General features: G+C 48.7%; 7 protein-coding genes and 1 pseudogene across 8 annotated transcripts; 5 read left to right on the top strand and 3 right to left on the bottom strand.

Annotated features, from left to right (window-relative positions):
* Positions 1 to 11: 11 nt before the first annotated feature.
* TRV_01725 (uncharacterized protein) lies at positions 12 to 1,074 on the bottom strand (the record flags this gene model as incomplete). Its single annotated transcript, XM_003024079.1, has 4 exons — positions 12 to 410; positions 468 to 728; positions 794 to 813; positions 996 to 1,074. The coding sequence occupies 4 exons, from the start codon at positions 1,072 to 1,074 to the stop codon at positions 12 to 14; spliced, it is 759 nt and encodes a 252-aa protein (XP_003024125.1).
* A 644-nt stretch (positions 1,075 to 1,718) lies between these two features.
* TRV_01724 lies at positions 1,719 to 1,821 on the top strand (annotated as a pseudogene). The gene has a single exon. The product of its transcript is annotated as a tRNA-OTHER (tRNA).
* A 250-nt stretch (positions 1,822 to 2,071) lies between these two features.
* TRV_01723 (uncharacterized protein) lies at positions 2,072 to 2,948 on the top strand (the record flags this gene model as incomplete). Its single annotated transcript, XM_003024078.1, is given in 2 exon segments — positions 2,072 to 2,627; positions 2,647 to 2,948. 2 exon segments carry the CDS (start codon positions 2,072 to 2,074, stop codon positions 2,946 to 2,948), a joined length of 858 nt encoding a protein of 285 aa, XP_003024124.1.
* Positions 2,949 to 3,182: 234 nt separating this feature from the next.
* Positions 3,183 to 3,365, bottom strand: TRV_01722 (uncharacterized protein; the record flags this gene model as incomplete). Its single annotated transcript, XM_003024077.1, has 1 exon — positions 3,183 to 3,365. The coding sequence occupies one exon, from the start codon at positions 3,363 to 3,365 to the stop codon at positions 3,183 to 3,185; it is 183 nt and encodes a 60-aa protein (XP_003024123.1).
* A 644-nt stretch (positions 3,366 to 4,009) lies between these two features.
* On the top strand, positions 4,010 to 5,415 carry TRV_01721 (uncharacterized protein; the record flags this gene model as incomplete). Its single annotated transcript, XM_003024076.1, has 5 exons — positions 4,010 to 4,417; positions 4,502 to 4,522; positions 4,711 to 4,753; positions 4,842 to 4,952; positions 5,012 to 5,415. The coding sequence occupies 5 exons, from the start codon at positions 4,010 to 4,012 to the stop codon at positions 5,413 to 5,415; spliced, it is 987 nt and encodes a 328-aa protein (XP_003024122.1).
* A 2,213-nt stretch (positions 5,416 to 7,628) lies between these two features.
* On the bottom strand, positions 7,629 to 7,997 carry TRV_01720 (uncharacterized protein; the record flags this gene model as incomplete). Its single annotated transcript, XM_003024075.1, has 1 exon — positions 7,629 to 7,997. One exon carries the CDS (start codon positions 7,995 to 7,997, stop codon positions 7,629 to 7,631), a length of 369 nt encoding a protein of 122 aa, XP_003024121.1.
* A 205-nt stretch (positions 7,998 to 8,202) lies between these two features.
* TRV_01719 (uncharacterized protein) lies at positions 8,203 to 9,372 on the top strand (the record flags this gene model as incomplete). The annotated part of the gene is made up of 1 exon (XM_003024074.1): positions 8,203 to 9,372. One exon carries the CDS (start codon positions 8,203 to 8,205, stop codon positions 9,370 to 9,372), a length of 1,170 nt encoding a protein of 389 aa, XP_003024120.1.
* A 4,402-nt stretch (positions 9,373 to 13,774) lies between these two features.
* TRV_01718 (epoxide hydrolase, putative) lies at positions 13,775 to 15,191 on the top strand (the record flags this gene model as incomplete). Its single annotated transcript, XM_003024073.1, has 3 exons — positions 13,775 to 14,096; positions 14,154 to 14,281; positions 14,316 to 15,191. 3 exons carry the CDS (start codon positions 13,775 to 13,777, stop codon positions 15,189 to 15,191), a joined length of 1,326 nt encoding a protein of 441 aa, XP_003024119.1.
* Between the last annotated feature and the right edge of the window lie 864 nt (positions 15,192 to 16,055).

Genomic DNA, 16,055 nt, shown 5'->3' with positions numbered 1-16,055 from the left:
AACAGTTTGCATTAGGTCATCTCAACGTCCTTATCACCATCTGCATCACCAGCACCACGAGGTATCCGTCCTTCATTCAACTCTTTCTCTAACCTGGTGATTTCCTGCAGACTCTTGGCTTCTCGTATCATCTTCTCGACTCGTTTCCTTTCCTCAGGCGTCAGCTTGACTCGTAACGGTTTCTCACTTCCCGCACCTCCCGGCGAGGAAGTAGATGATGCTGCGCCCAGAGCTGCAGAGACATCGAACGCGCGGGACTTTATGCCTAGTATCTTCGACGCTAGGGCTGTGGGCTGTTTCGTCGACGGTCCGAAGAGTTCCTTTGCCTTTTCACGTTCGACATCTTTTACTTTTTGGTAGTCTAGGAAGCGTATCGTCGGAGCAAGCCATATGATCCAATATCGGTAATGCTAAGATGCACCGTTAGCAATTTTCGACAACCAGCTCTAAGGGCTGAGGGGATGTACCTCTTTCCTGGTCACTGGGTTTTCCAGTAGACTCAAATGCGTTAATCTGGGAAACGTCTTGAGCGGCTCCAGGTCCGCTAGTTCGGCAAAGTTGTTTGCTGTCAGGACTAGGGTTGTCAGGTTTGGAAGTGAGGTCGCTAGGGTTGGTTGGATATGCGAGACGCGATTGCGGGCGAGAAGGAGAGATCGTAATCGAGGCGAGAAAGGAAAGTTAGAGATCGAGGATATGCTGTTGTCCGTGAAATCGATTGCATCGTGGTCCTATCCAACATGTTAGATTTCAAAGGTCCTGCATTGGTGTCGCGGATATGTAGCAGGATGCTCACCTTTGCCGCGCCGAAGTTCTCTATAACGGGAATTTTGTGCCCTATATGGTCCATCCCCGGAAGGAGGTAACGATAGTATCAACGCAGCTCTATGTTTGTAGGGTATGTATATGTGGTGTGGCTTCACCGAGGATGGGAAAGAAAAAGTGTAGTATCTGCTGCTTTTCAGACTAACTAGGGTGCTTTCTCTGTCATTACGCACCTCGAAGATCTAGCTCGCGCTCTTTGAGAGGATTGAGATACGAGAGGGAGTTCTGGATCAATTCAACCGTGAGACGCATCTTTGCCGGCTCTGCTCTGCTCTGCTTTGCTCCCCCTGCTTCGTCCGGAGGCTTGATATCTTGACTTTTGCTGCTTTTTTTGTTATCGAAAGCTCGAAAAAGTAGAGTTGACGTTCTCTGTCACGTGTTCCTTATCTAGATCAGGCACGGAGAGACGAGAGACGAGAGACGAAGAGACGGCGGCCTGCAGATTGGAGATGATGCCACGAACACCCGCGCAGTTCCAGGGGAAACAGCATGCATGGGTCTGTAATGAAGCATTAGTATTTATTACCAAGTTCTTTTCGTCTATAAATGTCTATGTATCCATATAGTTATCTGGGGTCTCCCCATCTTCCTATCAAGACGGCGGTCCTCGCAGTGTATATCTCCGCTTAGTCATCAGTTAAATCGCACACAGAAAAAACGCACAACTCAGTCAGGGCAGACGAAGCCTCGCTTTGATATCAGGCGTGGGAATCATCAACATCTCGCAACGCCGACTGCCTCGTAACTGTAGACCAGACCCTTGAAGCCGCCTGGACTTATTGCCCGCCTCACACCAGCCGAACTCGATAAAAAGGAGCTTCTTTCGACCATTTGCGGCCTCTTCTGCTCTCAACACAGTGATAGCGGCCTTTGGAAGGCCCGACACCAACAACCAAGTCTCTGTGGCGTAATTGGCTAGCGCGTACGACTGTTAAGAACGATTCAACAAGAAGAAGTTCGGTCATCGTAAGGTTGGAAGTTCGAGCCTTCCCAGGGACGAATTCTCTTTTTTTATTTGCATTTTTACTGGCTTCATTGAGGCCGGGGACGGTGGGTAGACGGGGAAGTCGAGTGGACTGAAATTATACCCACTCGCAGCCGCTCAGAACCCTGGTAAGGGCAGGGGAACTCCGGAAAAGATACCACAATATAAAAGCTGTACGACATATCTTTTTGGCATACTGGTATCTATATATATATATATCTGCCAAAGGGTAGTTCCGGGCATTGAATTATTATATCAGACACAATGGAGTCGGCACCATGGCGCCCCTTGTTCGAAGAGCATGTTCAAGCCGCAGGCAGCCCACTGCTATCGCTGGCAACTGTATTCAAGGGCATAAACGGCAATCCGTTCCCTCGGGTAAGAACCTGTGTTCTCCGGGGCTTCTTTGCTGGCCTGCAGCTACATCCCAATGCAAAGCGTGACCTGAAGTTGGCTTCAGGGCGTCCAGTTAATGAAGAAAGTGACGACGAAGATGCCTCGTATCTGAATCCGAGAAAGTATGAGAGTGACCTATTGAGTATTACCACCGATGCTCGATCTGAGAAGGTCAAGCATATCCTATCTGGTAACGAGGTTGGCGGACCGGTGGAATGTCTCTTCTGGTCATCCAAGGCCTTTGCACAGTGGAGAATTAAGGGGAAGGCATACGTTGTGGGTGGAAGTTGCTCTGATACGATGGAGCTGAAGGCCAGACAAGAGGTTGAACAATATTTGCGGCTAAAAGAAGATACGGACAAGCCGTGGAGCTGGGAAAAGGAGATGACCACTCAGTTTGCCAACCTGTCTCCTGGCATGAGAGGTACGCTTTTGATAAACAGGCAAGGCTGTGTATATATTGGCCTTGGCTAACAGTGTGATAGATACATTCAGACAAGCTCTTCCCGGCTTACCAAAGTCAGGGCCGGCACCAGAGCTACAGAATAGCGGAGAAGGGCTCGTCGATCTGACTGACCCCGTAGCTAGGAAGAACTTCAGGGTTGTTGTTATCAAGCCAGAAGAGGTTGAATATATCCACGATGAGGGCCCCGGGAACATAAGGAATGAGAGGTTCAAATGGAAGTTGGTACCGTCAGATAGCCAATACACATGGCGTTGGGAGGAAGAGCAGCTCTGGCCTTGATCTAACCCCCTCGTGCTCTTGAGATATAGCAAGCAATGTATCTGTCCCTGAGCAAAATAAGCTACTCTCTCCATTGACCTAGCTCTATCAATCTGCCATCTGAGCACCAGCAGGACAGTCAGCTGTACCTAGTCAATGTCGACATGTCCTGCTATTTGGCGTCTCCTTTCCCCCCCTTTAGGACATGTCAAAGCAACAACACAGCAACACAGCTCGCTTAATGCCCAGCCTCCCTCACACAGATATCTTCTTCTTCTTGTTCTTGTTCTTCTTCCAACTCTTCTTCCTTTTCTCTCTTCTTCCTCTCTTCTCCTCTCTGAGCAGTCTTTCAGTCCAGATCACAGCCTGCAGCCTGGGTGTCAACGCAGCATTTGATTGTCTTGTCTGACCAGCAGCCTTTGATACTGCATCTACCATCAACTTCTACCAGCCAGCATCCTGAAAGAAGAGAGCCTGAGCAGAAGCAGAGAACAGCATCACACCCGCCTGCTATCTTGCCTGTCTAGCAGTCTGTCCGTGAAGCAAGCTTGACAAAAGAGTAACAAGGCCTTTGTCTCTACTCTGCCAGGCCAGCATTGTGTGGACTGTCTCTTCAGGACAGCCTGCTGCTATCCTCTATCGTCTATCCTCTATCCTCTATCCTCCCGCTAGCGTAAGTTGTTGACTTCTCCTTTCACGCCCGCAAGAAGTGCACTTTCTGCTCAAAGACTTTTTTTTCCCCTTCCTTTTTGTTTTCTTTTCTCTTCTTCTTTTCCTTCTTCCTTTCTGTGCCTGTTTGACATCTCCCCTCCGCTGCTCCCGGGCAAGCAGTATTCATTATGCCTTTTTTTTATATCCCTTAACTGGATATAGCTAAAAGAAATATAGGAAAAAGAAGTGCCGGACTCCCAGGTAAGCCGTCCACCTCCTTGCTCTGCTCAGGCCTCCAGCTACGCGTTGAGATATATATCTCAGGTCGGCAGAGTTGAAGCCAGGGTCCAGAGCGAGATCTATTTTTTTTACACGAAAAGACACGCACTCTTCTCTCTCTCTCCCTCTCTGTTTCTCTCTCAAGACTCAAAATGGGACACTCAATAACATGGGAATATAGTGAGGAGTCCGAAGCCGAGGAGATGGTCTCCCGCTGCTCGTACTGCGGGCGATTCTGCAACAAAAGGGCCATTCATGGCAAGACAGGTCTCTGCTACCCATGCAGAGAGACCCTCCGCAAGGAGGGTGACAAGAGAGCCCTGGAAACGGACTCTGATACTGAGAGCGCCTCCTCCGGTCGCGGGGCCGAGGAGTGCGAGCCCGTCAAGGGCCATCCTGCTGCCACGGCTGAGGCAGAGGATGACTCTCAGTCAGCCAAGTCAGAGGAAGGGACCGCTCGCAGCAACGTCTGCTCGAGATGCTGGGCCGCAGAGGCGACGGGGACGTTATACAACTCCCCTGTCTGTGACGACTGCTACCACCTCGCACAGGCCAATCGCGTAAGTAGATAGCCATGGCCCTCCCTTTGTGTGGTATGCTTGCTACGTGCGAGATTCGCTGACATGGTCCCGAAACACTGGAAGGAATGGATGAAGGGTACCAAAGTAAGTCTTCTCCCTTACTTTTTCTATGTTCATACAATGGCATTTTCAAAAAAAAAAAAAAAAAAAAAAAAACAAGAGAAATTGACTAATATGAATCTTCATTGTGACAGAAGCGATTCCAACCGCCGAACCCGCACTTACAATCGGGTAAACGGTTGACGAGGGTCTGCGATTCCTGCCGTCAAAAGAGGAAGCGCTGCGAGCACCGCAGAGTTGTCGATGCCACTGATCGTAAGTTGGGCCGTCATTTCTTCATAGAAGAATCAAACTAGGTATTGAAAAGAGAGTGAGCATATTCTAACCTGTCCCAACTTTCCAGCGGAAGCCCACTGCCGCAAGAGAGGGAGAAAGAGAAAATGCGAAGAGATCAGTGAAGACAAGAAAGAAAGTGAAAGCAACAACGCCCCGACAAGGAGGGAGGAGGAACAAGGTAAGCTCATCCCTTTTATTTCCTTGTCATTAATGATCCAACAAATTCAAACAAAGCAGGTGTGCTAATTGATATCCTTTTCTTTTTTTTTATTTCATTTTATCCAGCAGAAATCATTGTTGTCGACGATCCTGCAGAAGAACCTGGCTGTTCCGATGAGAGCATGAATCACGCCATCAAGGAGTCTCTGGACACCGTGTACAAGAGAGAACTGCTGAAACTCGAGGCCATAGCGAACGAAAAGGTCGATGAAGCCAACAAGGCCCTGGATGCCGTCCGTGACCACCTGCGCAGCTGGCTCGAACATGTCAGAAGAGGCAACTCTCTCGGCAAACAGCAACTACCAGAGCAGCAACCAAAGGGACCAGAGCAACCAGAGAAATTGGATCCATTAGAGCAACAGGATCAACCACCACAGTCACTGCACCCACCAGAGCCAACTGCTCAAGAAGAGTGTATTTGATATCTCATCTCTTTCTCCCGCAATCACCAAGACAGAATCACCACCAGCAAAAAGGGAGAGCCAAGCTAGAATGCCGGTGATTTAACCTGGGCCACAGGGAGGTGTATGATATTTGGTTTCGTGCTTTTTGATTTCGTTTTTAATTTTTTTTTTTCTCCTTGCTTATCCTAGTGTTTTATTTTCTCTGCAGACTATGATATGAGGCGGTGATAATGATGGGGGTTCGATTCATGTTGATTAGTTAGTTATGATATTGCGCTAGCCTGCACATATGAAGGCATCCGGCATGGGAAGCCATTGGCAGAGGAACGCAGTGCATAGCAAAGCAAATGTACAGTGAAAAAACAGGCAACTGACAAGATGATTTTGCTCTTTCTTTCTTTCTTTCTCCTTTTCTCTTTCTTTTCGTCTTTGATGAGCGAAGGGAGGCTTAGTCATCGAACTAGCTTAGTCATCTATTTACTTCCACGTGATAATCGAGCATGGGGATGTCCGAAAGAGGAAAAAGTCAACATCTCGCGACGTTGGCGTTTTGAAGTCTTGCAGTTCAAGCTCGTATTCAACAGCGGCTTAACGAAGGATTTTCTCCAGGAGCTGATGCTTGACCAACGCTCGGGTGACGGGAGATGAATGTTTGCAGGACGCTGACACTCGGACATCAGACACCTCCCTCCAACCCCGAAACCCGCCGCATTCCATGTAAGATATCTGGATCTGGGACCCCCCCCACGTCCACCCCAAACAGGCGCTGGGAGATCGAAGCTATCAGGGCTGACAACCTCCTTAACATCACCGGCATCAAAAAGAAATGACACCTCTGCCAAGTGTGGTCCCGTCTCCGAGTCGAAGAGCGGAAGGAAACCCGCCGAGCCTTAGACTCCATAGCAACCTGAGCTCCTTGGAAGAAGTTGGATTGAGAAGGTTGTGCCCTTGATTATTAGCTAATTAACACCATATTTCCTAGTTGTCGTCATGCATGCAGGGCGAGGATCGAAGAAAGAGACACGCCGGGATATTTCCCCCTTATCTAACGGCTTTCTTTGCTTACGTTTGTTTTGCAAGACACAGAGTCCAATCGCGAGGATCTAGAAAGAACCTTAAAAAAACGAATAATCCTCATAGAAAGGACGAGAAAGCAAGAAGCGGTAGAAGGCCCACGCGGCTATCAATTAAAAGGGGCAGGATGATTTGCATGGTGAAACAGACGATGATAGGGGTGGTGGAGAGAAACAGCCCCAGCGGCGAACTGAAAAAGAACGGCCAACAAGCTGAGATTACGCCTTGGGCGAGAAAGACTTGGATCAAGGAAGACGGAAACAAGGAAGACAGGAAGAAAGCGGCCAGAGAGCCCTCGAGATGACATTCGCTTTTCGATATAGTTGCTTAACTAAGTAATAATGCCGGGGGACAGCAGCGGGGACCCCTTTTCAACGAATCTAGTCTCTGGACGGAGAAGCGAACGGAGTTCTCAGGACGGAGTATACAACCTCTTGTGCCGTTATGCGAGGCATCCCGGGGTCAACTTCTCCACCGCTAGTTCTTCGGCCTATCCCGCGACGGGAACGACTGGCCGACAAGCACAAGTGATGCTTGTTCTTCCAGGGTAGTTGATGATAATAATGGGGTGCACGATATTATACGTGCCGCAAAAGAGCTTTTTGTGACGCTACACAGGTGAGGCCATTGACAAAGACATTTTGCCCACCAACGCGGACATTATACTCGGTTAACATGTCTAGTTACTAGTTATCGAGTTATCCAACCTTTTTTTTTTTTTTTTCGTCCTTCCGTCTGAGAGGCCGGTCCGTATGGATTATTATACTACTGCCAAATGACTGGCTCGGTCGTTATAGATATACGCCTAGAGAGGGAGTAACTTGGCATTAAGCATCAGGAAGAGCCTAAGCGGCCAACCGGGTAGAGAAACAGAAGCAGAGCGCGCAACTTGTTGCATGAACGTCGAACGCCTGCCTGTCTGTACGGAGTACATCCCCGTACTTAAAGTCCGCACCTGTATGACCTGTATCTACGTCTGTGGCGGCCAGGGTAAAGAAGGCCTTGTCTCCATGTTGCATCGGCTTCCTTACAACTGTCTGTAAGTGCTTCGTACTCTATGGAACAAGCAGCCCAAATAGAAGCCGGCCGTTGGCGCATATGTAGACTGACAAATATATATAGGTTGGTAGGGGCTTGTCACTCGAGAGTTTAGCTGGCTAACCTAACTTCACTACTGCTGGCTTCCTGTCGCTCCCGCCCGCCGCCCCGTCGCCTTTTTTTCTTCTTCCTTCGATTTCGACCTTCGATTTGGACTTCGACTGCTCAACTCTTCTCTCTCCCTTCGACTTCTTCCTGCTTCCACCCTTTTTCCACTTCTCCTTATCGCTCTGCTTCTCTGTCACTCGACTAGACGAGAACGCAATTGCAGCATGGCCACTTTCCTTTGACTTCCTTCGCCGGCCTGCCGACTCCCGTTTGCCTCCCTGGGGTTTTTCTTTTCTTCGACCTGCTCCATTCTTGCGCATAAAGGCTGGCCATCGCTTGAGCACCGAATCTACGCAAGCCCAGCACCAGTTTTTCGCCATTCGTAGCTTTTACGACCTGTTCTACGAGGCTTCCCAGCGACGAGTTCCCCGTCTCTTCCCCCTTCCTCTCGATCTAAATCAAATCTCTAGGGCTCGAATTGCTCAGCGGAGCCTCACCTACACACAGTTATAACACTCAAACTCGTCCCGAAGAAGCAAGGGAAAACAAACTGCCGGACCAAGAAGGGCCACGCCCATCAGCAAGATGAACGGCACTCTCGTCGACCCGGCCCAATGCTTCTCCCACCTGGTCGAACACATTCCCATATGGTTGACTCGAGTCACGGAGCTGGCCTCTCATACAGCAGCCAAACACGCCGAGTTTGCTGCGGAATACACCCGCTTATCCAAGCTGAAGCCCCGACAGCGAAGACGGCGAAATAGCTCCCTCAATACCAACAAAGGAGAAGAGGACCAGCGCTCAGTAAACTCGAGAAACAGACCTTCCTCCGGTTCCACCTACAGACACTTCGACGCACAAGATCCGTTCCGGGATCCCTTGATATTCAAACGGCTCACCCGCCAGAATAACCAAGACGCCATAAACAGGAAAAGAAAACAGCAAGACAGCGCTTCTTCTGCACCTTCGGACGCTGACAGCTGTCTAGCCCGCCGGGTTCGCCAGCAGGTTGTTATACACTATGATTCTCAGACACAGACAGTGCTTGAACGCCTCGTTCGTGACATAGGTGGTGCTCGCAACCAGATCCGAAAAGGACGCATGAACTACATGATGAAAGTCGACTTCAGCCGTCGAGCTTTACCTTCCCACTTATTTCCAGCCGGAGGCCCGGACGATGACGAAAACACCCTCACCTTACCGCCGCATCGATCCTTTAGGAGGTCTCGAAGTACACATTTTGATCCAAAACCTGGTACCAACGGAACAGATACTAAAAGTACAACCCCTGCGAAACAGACAGCTTCCGCCTTTGACACGACAGACAAACAGCTAGAGGTTGCCCAGAGTTTATGTGAGACGGCCGCACACCAGTTCCTACGAAACGGAGACTGCTCTAGGGAGCTAAGCAAGACAGTAGAGCGACTTAACGCCGCGCTGGAAATGGCCCAGGCCGAAGGGACCCGACTCAAGGCTGAGAAGGAAGCGGAGAAGCTACGCCAGCAGGCTGAAGAGGAGGAACAGGAAAGCAAAAGTGACCGCACGGTCGTTGAAACGGTTGGACCTGCAGGTTCAGATGCACACATGCAAGCCGACACCCTCCAACCTGTGAAGATGAAGATGGACATGAATGTGAACGGAGATGCAAAAGCGCCGCCGGAGATGATGGGGGCTATCGAGGTGGACGACGGGTCATCGACATCGTCTATATCCATCGACCTCGCTGCATTTCGGCGGCGGAGGTTCAAAGCGTAATTTATTTACCCTTGACCGTGAGCTGGTGAGCAACGACAACGGAAATTGAGATGTATTGGAATTCTTTCTTTCTCGACTTCTGCGAACCCGTCACCTACAGTGCATGAACTCAGCGAGCCAGGACGTACCAAAGGTTCCACACTCTGCAGGTATGTGTTGTTTGCCTGCTTGGTATTGGCGACACCGGCAACAACTGCAAGCCCATGCCAGTTGATTCGAAGTCACGAAAAGGCAGAGTGTATCTATGCTCCTCGAAATTTCCGCGGGGCTTACTGTCACAACCTCCTCTGCCTTCGTTTTTCATTTACCTCCAGCATAAATCGGCGTTTTTACTTTGCATTTAACCCAGCGACGCTGCTCTGTTCCAACTAACTAACTACCTCCAAATTTCCTCTTATCTAATTGTTGCTCCTTGTCCTTTTGCCTTATACCTTTCTCTAGCAAAATTTAAAAGGAAGCCAACCATGGTTACGGTGATGATAGCGTTGCATTCCCTTTCTTTTCCTCTGCTCCTCATTTGTCTGTTGTTTTAGCCTGTCATTTCATTTCCTTTTACCATCATCAGCACTGGGACATGGATATACTTAGCATGGAGTCTCTAAAATGGGGAAATTCATACTATTTTCTGCTCTATTAATTTTTTTTTTTCCGAAAAATATGAATACCACAGATATCATATATCACTAGCCTCCTGTTTATTTTTCTCTTTCCTTTCTTTTTCTTACTTTCTGTTGTTCAATAATGATATGCCACCACCGCCAGCATATTCGCAAAGTCAGTCCAACCTCGTACGGGAACCCATCACCATCAAACCAAGAGCAAGATATCTCTTCACCAGGAAGCCTCTTGTTTAACCTTCCGTGCGGACTTCGCGGGCTTTCCCGTCAATAAATCAGAGCCGAGAAGAACAAAGTGACACTTCGGGGGCATGCAGCGGCCGGTTGGCAGTAACAGTGGTACGAATGCAGGTGTGTCATCCTCGCCCCCTTCTCCCTCCCTCCCTCGCTCTCTCGCGCTGGCCTGTCGTTTCTTGTCCGCCCGTTGAAGAGTACAGCTCATTCTCCCTGTTCTCTGCACAAGCTGTTGGCGGTCCGCCTCCCCCATCGGTTCGTATTCATGAAACGAGGCCATCCCTGCAGTTCTGACAGGCTTCAACGCTGTTGTTTGTTGGCTTTTGCTGAAATGGCACAAGGAAAAGCCAAGTAATAGATTAGGTGCATAATAGCGCTTGATATAGGGTGCCAGGGACATGTATGTATCAAGCCGATTCCATCCCCGATCGCCTAGTGATATTAATCGTCGTTGACTGATAGCTGGTCTGCTAACGACATGGTGACTGTATTATGCAGCTAAGTAACGCCCCGTCAAGGAGAAGGGTGTGGATGATACTCCCTCCGTACGGATCCTTCGTTATTATTATTACTTGCGTTTGGCTCCGGTAAGAAGACGAAAATCAGGCGAACGGGAAGTGGCAGATCAGTTGACGGAAAAGCTACATGATAGGAAAGTATACCCTTTCGCTAATCGTATTATAGTTAGTAATAATTTCACTTGGTAATTTAGTAGTCTTGTCTTCTCCCGCAGTGCAGGCAACTAAACGCACGGGAGGAAAAGAAAAGAAGAAAAAGTGAGCTGTCGGGCCATCTGAGGCCTTGTTCAGCTGATGTATATCCTGTCTGTTCTCCTCATGTAAATATGCAAGTAAGGAGGTACGGGTACATATACGATGTTGTTTGTGTTCACCCTTGCCCATGCCGCAGCGGCACAAGAGATGTTGACATCCATAGTAGCAGGTTGAGAATTGCAGTTGACAGGGAAAACAGGCGAGATTACCTTGATAGGGAAAGTGATGACATCGATTCCCTTGAACAGCGGGCTCGAATTAGGCAAGACCGCAAGTATGTATGGAGTACGGTCCGCTCCCCTCCCTCGCTGAGGGACGAATGACCCAGAATGGAGATGGGGGGTGCACGCAGATACGCAAGCGGACAGGTGATTTACGCTGTCCAACGCAGACTTTAGCTCACTGTGGTTGCATAAGTATTTTCCCGGAGAGCTTCTGGTAGGATGGGATGGAGAGACACCATCAGATTGTTGCAGGGCTATCCCTCCGTTTCTGCTTGTCAATTCCCATCCGTCCTATCCGCCGGTTTACTTCACGACTGCAGAATCGACACTCTTAACCTGAAGAAGATGGGGGTGCGAAACCAGAAAGTTATGTTTCGGAGTCTGTCCCCATTCGTTAGCTTCGGTGGATTGTTTGATTGATACAAACGCAATTTCTCACCCTGCAACTCATCTTTTAGTGTGCCCTGTTTAGCAAGTGGTTGGCACTATATAAGTTCGAGTTTGCCATGCGATACTTCAAGTTGTCCGCAATCTAAACGCCACTCAAACAGGAATGGAAAATCACCTAGGGCAGGGTTAATGCCTGCGATATGTTGTAGTAAGTAGGCCTCCTCTTCAGAGCCATGACTTGTGTCATCATACCCACTCCCTTGTCTACACTGAATGAGCTGTTCTCGCCAAGCTGGTGCATCTTTCGGGCTCATTTCAATTGCCAGGTTGAGTTCAGTCAGTTAATCAGCCAGTCAATATCTGCCGAAGAGCCACCACGCAGGAGTATGAACATGAAAATTGTTAGAGACCAAGAGTTTTTCCAAACCCTTTACACTTCGAAACCTGCATATACGCTGGCATTGCCAATAGTGCCTCCATACGTAATGCCTGTCTGAATTAGCAAATGGGCGTTTAAAGGGTCGACTGCAAGAAGCGATATCGTCGATCAAAGCTAACGGTGCAGCAAGCTAGGCGAGCCTGATGCAGACAATAACAGACCAATTTTGTTCTTTTCTGCGGTTCTCCCATTTTTGTCCTTCCTTCGTGGCAATCGAGTGCAGTGCCGGGGCTGTATTGGCCCAGATAGACATGGTGGCAGGCTGGCAGCGAGCACTTTTTGGATGTGTCGACTACTCCACAGGTCCTGGATGGTGAGATGCAAAATATGTGGATGACCCCGGTTCAGATATCGCTCTCCGTGCAAGGGGCAGGGATACTGATGCATCTCACGATCGAAGATGGAACAACGCAGCGTCGTGTCCTTTGAATCGTCGTCGAGATGTCAAACGTCGTCCGTTTTCTTTGATGCCGCGAGGAACTGGATGCGTCCACGTGATGTGACTTAGTCATCAAAACGATGACCTGCAACGGCTGGAGATGCGACAGATGGACAAAACAGACGCACATCCCATCGACGCCATGCATGGCACGGAGGCCGCAATGGCTTCAGGCGATAAGCCATGGCCTTTGATTGCGACCCGAGCGAGGGTTCTCAGCTGACAGGCTCTGGGTGAAGGCTGTTTCATGTAGAGAGTGGCTTGCGGGTTCCTCCTGCAAGATGACAGACAGACAGCCTTGCGAGAAACTCAACCTCATGCCATCAGGTTTTGATCTGGTTTTCAATTACAGACCATGCCGGGAATTCTGACCCCCTCTTTCGACTTCTGTGGCCTCCCTACCGACCAATCTGACCTCTGGTCTCTTCATGTCTACAGAGTGATTCTCCCTGGATGATATGGCCGACAGCGTGAAAACTGCTCTAGCCAAATCCCAGAATATTTCGACCAATACCAAGTAGGACAATCCTGCATTACCGTTAACATATGCTTTGCAGACGGCTCTATCTGTACCCTCAAAAGGACAGAGATGAGTCTGCAAACCTATTGAACCAGTCCTTTGGTTTCCTAGCTCTTCTCAGGCACTCTAAAATCGAAAATTGGCCAGAGATACGCACGGTGTACGGAGTAACAACAGTGTAGTTATGCCTTGAGTACGCACCGAGACCAACCTCTTCCTTATTTTGTTTCTGGGCCCGTCCAGAACGGTAGCGTCGCTTCACTCGTAGGGTGCAGGCCATTCGACAGCATCTGCCGTCTGCGGCTCGAACCTCCCCGCCTTCCTGCTCTTGTTTTGGGTGACAATATCAGCGCTACCTGTGACTGCTTGGGTGTGGGGGAAGGTAAATATGGCTGTATGCTAGTTAAGAGTATGGGGATGGCGGCTCAGCTACTTTTATGCTGTTGTACAGTAGATGATATCACCACTTTATGGTCATATCTTCAGCGTATTTGTCCCTTCTACTTTACCCTATAACTAACTACCTAACGTAATTATTTTTGGCCAACCAGTTGTCGTTGATAATGACTTCAGTGATGACTTCAGGCTGGTTTCTGGTAGGTTTAGTTACCGGCCGGAGCGAGCCGAGGTTCAACATCCTTCCTTGGCGCCTGGACCTCAGCTACTTCAGAGCTGACGACCGCTTTCTCCATCGAATTCCGAGACTAGGAATTCAATATCAGTATTGAATACTTAGTCAATTGGAATTCCCAGCTATACCTCGAAAATGAGCTCTGTCAAGCCGTTCAAGATCGCCGTTCCTGATTCACAGCTTGAAATACTGCACAAGAAGCTTGAAGTTACCACCTTTCCGGATGAACTAGATGAGTCCAAATGGGACTTAGGTGCACCGCTGGATGATATAAAGCGCCTAACAAAGTACTGGAAGGAGAAGTTCGACTGGCGTGAAAAAGAGAGATGGCTTAATGAGCAGATGTCTCACTTTACGACCGATGTTGAAGTAGCAGGATTCGACAAGCTAAATATACATTTCGTTCACCACAGAAGCGATGTAGCTGGTGCAATTCCTGTACTATTTCTCCATGGCTGTAAGTTTTCAGATATATAACTCACGTCTTTCCAAACGCAAACTAATACATTTCTAGGGCCAGGGAGTTTCCTTGAAGTCTCAAAGCTGTTGCCTCTGTTGACAGCTGGAAGTGAGAGTCACCCTGCCTTCCACGTAGTGGCACCATCTCTCCCCAACTTTGGTTTCTCAGAGGGAGTTAAGAAGGTATTACCCCTTAGCTGGGCTTTTAGGGCTCTAGAATTTCTCTCTAACGGTCAAGCAGAGAGGTTTCGGCCTTGCACAATACGCGGAAGCAATGAATGCGGTAATGATGACATTGGGGTATGAGGAATATGGTAGGATACCCCCATTAATAAGTTTATTGCCCCAAGAGTACAAGCTTATATTCTTCTCTGCCATAATAGTGGTGCAAGGAGGAGACTGGGGCGGTGTTATCTCGCGTATCATGGCGAAGCGTTATCCTTCACATGTGAGAGCAGTGCATGTCAACTTTGTTATCCTTCCACTCCCGTATCCATGGAAAAGCCCGATACTCTTTTTTAAATCCCTTCTTACAATTCCTTTCTCGCGCAAGGACCAGGCCAAACTCGCTGTATCCCAGAACTACGCCACGCAGGGCAACGGGTATATGGCTCAACAAGGCTCTCGTCCTCAAACACTCGGGTATAGTCTCCATGACAGTCCAGTAGGCCTGTTAGCTTGGATATACGAGAAATTACATGCCTGGACAGACTCTTATGCCTGGACGGAAGATGAAGTCTTAACATGGGTTTCAATATACCTCTTCTCTCGTGCAGGGCCTGCAGCATCAACTCGAATCTACTACGAATTCAACAATGCTCCTCCCGGGCCCGGAAACTTTTCTAGTCAAGAGGTAGCCAGCTGCTATTCTCCCGACGTGAAATTCGCTATTGCACATTTCCCTCGTGAGATTCTTGCATTTCCTATGCTATGGTGTCGTTCTATTGGGGATGTAGTGAGAGAGTCCGAATTTGATAAAGGTGGCCATTTTGCTGCCTGGGAGGTTCCGGATATTTTGGCAGCGGATATCCAGGGGTTCCTTGGGAAAGAAGGTCAGGCCTACGGTATAGTTTCTGGAGCAGATGGATATTAAGTCTGCTGGTTGCAATACTTGCATTCACTTCTTGGTTTTGAGTTAACCGGTCGTTGGGTATACATGGATCTCAAAGTATAGTATATAGTATACCAAATGTCCAAACATCCTACCTAAAGGTAGCAATTTTTCTATTCAGAATGCATTGATATGGGGTAAGATACCCAATGCACTATCAAAGGCATATTCCACAGTGTCTATAGATAAGGTGAGAGTAGCCGGCATCACGCGAGGTGACGCGCTCTTTCTTCTACAACCACCACCAACCGTGGACTTCAACCCCTCGTTTGGTTCAGACATACCAACAACCATCCACTTCACTGAGTGCTCTTCAACATCCAACACATCTCCGTTGATAATTAAGCGGTATACTGTCTCCCGGACGTACACGGACGGCGACGTGTGGGATACACTAAAAGCGGATCACTTTGCACGCAAAGCATTAAAAACAGCTGACTTGCTTCCAGCCCGACTCCAAGAAGAACGGCAAAAATTACTTACTGCAAGCCAATAGCTCAATAAGAAGAATTGTTGCCATGGCTCAACCAATTTCGTATCAGAGGGGGTTTGACAGATTCGCTCTAGAACCTGAACTTGGGCCTGTGGAGTTCGAGATGGCTCTGGATATAGAAGAGCAGGTAACGTATTATTCAGGGCTCAAGGGATATCATTCATAACATATACAAGTAACTAACAGTGTTGGACCTTTATCGAGGACAGGCGCGAGCATCAGAGCAGAACAAGCGCCAACTGCAAGGTAGCTGGGAGGAGATAGATGACGACTCCAACAATCAAGAGGTTAGCGTTGCTTCTCCACTGGTATTGATATAGATCTCTAATACCGCAGATACACCAGGGAGGAGG

The sequence above is a fragment of the Trichophyton verrucosum genome, assembly GCF_000151505.1.
Source record: "Trichophyton verrucosum HKI 0517 chromosome Unknown contig00128_1.f1.exp, whole genome shotgun sequence".
Taxonomy (NCBI): domain Eukaryota; kingdom Fungi; phylum Ascomycota; class Eurotiomycetes; order Onygenales; family Arthrodermataceae; genus Trichophyton; species Trichophyton verrucosum.
This window is presented reverse-complemented; position numbering and strand designations above follow the sequence as displayed.